The sequence below is a fragment of the Gossypium hirsutum genome, chromosome D10 (assembly GCF_007990345.1).
Source record: "Gossypium hirsutum isolate 1008001.06 chromosome D10, Gossypium_hirsutum_v2.1, whole genome shotgun sequence".
NCBI classification, from domain to species: Eukaryota; Viridiplantae; Streptophyta; class Magnoliopsida; order Malvales; family Malvaceae; genus Gossypium; species Gossypium hirsutum.
Genome location: NC_053446.1, coordinates 52,508,965 through 52,511,262, shown reverse-complemented (window position 1 = coordinate 52,511,262; position 2,298 = coordinate 52,508,965). Strand labels below are relative to the sequence as shown.

General features: G+C 29.2%; 1 protein-coding gene across 2 annotated transcripts; it reads right to left on the bottom strand.

Annotated features, from left to right (window-relative positions):
• Positions 1-432: 432 nt before the first annotated feature.
• On the bottom strand, positions 433-1,138 carry LOC121222450 (60S ribosomal protein L29-1). Of its 2 annotated transcripts, none has more exons than XM_041103251.1 (3): positions 1,018-1,138; positions 795-911; positions 433-705 (listed from the first exon to the last, which is right to left on the bottom strand). In XM_041103251.1, exons 2-3 carry the CDS (start codon positions 894-896, stop codon positions 622-624), a joined length of 186 nt encoding a protein of 61 aa, XP_040959185.1. In that variant the 5' UTR covers positions 897-911; positions 1,018-1,138; the 3' UTR covers positions 433-621. The 2 variants fall into 2 exon arrangements, with proteins under 2 accessions (XP_040959185.1, XP_040959184.1); XM_041103250.1 differs by having other exon boundaries at positions 795-919; positions 1,018-1,122.
• Positions 1,139-2,298: the final 1,160 nt, after the last annotated feature.

The following is a 2,298-nucleotide window of genomic DNA, read 5'->3' as shown; positions in this document are numbered from 1 at the left end:
ACTGTCCTGATTCATGGCCTACCCTAAACCTTACCACTAAAAACCCAATCCTGAGACAGAATCATCAACAATTCTTGTCTTTATTTCCAAATACTTTACTTAGATAAGAATGCTTAATGACTATGTTAGCTGGACATCGATGCACATCTGGTACACGTGTGAGACTGAATATTTTCAAATATTTTTTAAGTTTTTTCAGGTATTCTAAGAGTTACCATTGTCTGAAAATGTAGATACAAGTAATTCAAGAAAAACGAATCATCACATAACTTAACAAGCCCCAATACGAAACATCAAACCATGAACCTCTCAAATTTAAAAAAATGAAAATGATAAAACCATCTCTCAAACCATGCATCATCATCAACCACAGCTCAAAAATTAATTAACTAATACTTAAACATATTAAGAAAAGAGAAAAGAAAAAGAAAATTAAGCTCAAAACATGTTCTTAATATTAATAAGCTCACAGCTTCAAATCTCTTTTGAAAATGAGATTCAACAATCCCAAAATAACATTTCAACTAAGGTGATTATAGTAAACGAACACTCAATTCCACCGGGGGGAAAAACAACAATTGGAAAACACTAATCAAAGCTAGATCTTTTGCCATTAAAAATTTACTCTTCTTCAGTAGCAGACTCACCGCTCTTCTTGTTGTGCTTCCTTGCATACCTCTGGTTCCTCAAGAACTTGGGATCCATCTATAAATGTCCACAAGGAAAAAACCGTTTTTATTTATTTTTAAACGAAGACTAACTGAAAATTCGATTAGAAGATTTAAAAAAGATACCCCTTTGGTGGAAGTGTGGCGGTGCCTCTTGGGTTTCTTGATGCCATTCTTGTGAGCCTTGTAAGATTGATTGTGGGCAGTGTGGTTCTTTGACTTCGCCATTTCTGTTCACCCCGACTTCGAATCCAAAAACACCAACAAAATGAACAAACAATGTTAATTTGATCTGTAAACAAATGATCGGTTCTTTGAAAGAAAACCGATGGAAGTTAGAAGCAAAAACCTGAGGCTAAGAAGAAGATGCGGCTCTGACTAGGGCTTTTGGGGGAGGACAGGAAAAGAATAGTTTTGCCCTTTTTATTTGGAGAAAATTTGAACCCAATTTGTGGATTTCGGCCTTTTTCGTGAATCTGCTTAAAGCCTTAAAACTCATTTATTGGGCTTAATTCTGGATGCGAAAACATTTTGGGCCCATTACATCTATTTTATTCTATACTATATGTAATATTTGATTCTAGTTGAATTTGTTAATTTACCAAAAACTCAGACTTAAACTTAAAAATTTACCTCAAATTTTTCTCAAATTGAGCCCTAAACTTGTTTTTGAGCATATTAGTCCCTAAGGTTAGCATTTGTTGCACAAATAAATCTTTCTGATTAACAATTGGGTGACATGACCAAACATGTATGTTGCACATGAAAAAACAGGTGAGCGACATTAGTCTTCCTCTTTAATTCTTTTAAAATTAAAATATATATAAATTTCAAAAAAAGTACGGAAATCTTTTTGAAAAATTCTTAAAAAACATAAAAATATAGTTAAACTCGTAGAAAACTACAAAAAAAATAAATTATAAAATTCAAAAAATTGACTGACATTTACCGAGCATTCACCGATTTTAAAATTTTTTAATTTTCTAAAATTTTAACAATATTTTTTTAATTGAACTTTTCAAAATACTTTTGAACTATTTTTTGTAATTTTTTTGAAATTTTAAATAATTTTTCTATTTTTATATTTTGAATTCTAAATTAATTTTTTGAATTTTTATAATTTATTTATATTTCTTATATTTTCCTAAAAAAATGTATTTTTTTTAATTTATACACTTTTAAAATTTTAAACAACGAAAACATGTGTCCTTTTCCTTGTTTTGGCCACATCACTTGAATGTTCAAAACCTAATGATGTTAATTATAAGGACCAATTTGTGTAACGGATGCCAACCTTAGGGACCAATGTGATAAAAAAGTGTAAGGGCCAATTTGAGAAAAATTGTTAAGTTCAAGGCCCAATCTATATGATAAGCCTTTGTTTTACAAAGCAACAAATATTATTTTAAGGGTATTTTTATCTTTTTACATTTTAATATATATAATGAGTTTGAATCCAAAACACCTTAATATTTACTCTTTTAATTTTATCATTTTAACCAAAAACATAGTTTACAAGCTCTTGATTTAATTGGTATCACGAGTCAATAAAACACCAACTCGATTAAAGAATTACAAAATTATTTTTAGTTTTAATAATTAATAAATATTAATACAATGTTTTTTAATA

Excerpts from the sequence above, each read along its gene's own strand:
- LOC121222450 (XM_041103251.1), bottom strand. The coding sequence starts at position 896 with ATGGCGAAGTCAAAGAACCACACTGCCCACAATCAATCTTACAAGGCT. Across the intron at positions 706-794 it reads GCCACACTTCCACCAAAGGG|ATGGATCCCAAGTTCTTGAG; the intron begins GTATCTTTTTTA and ends GGACATTTATAG.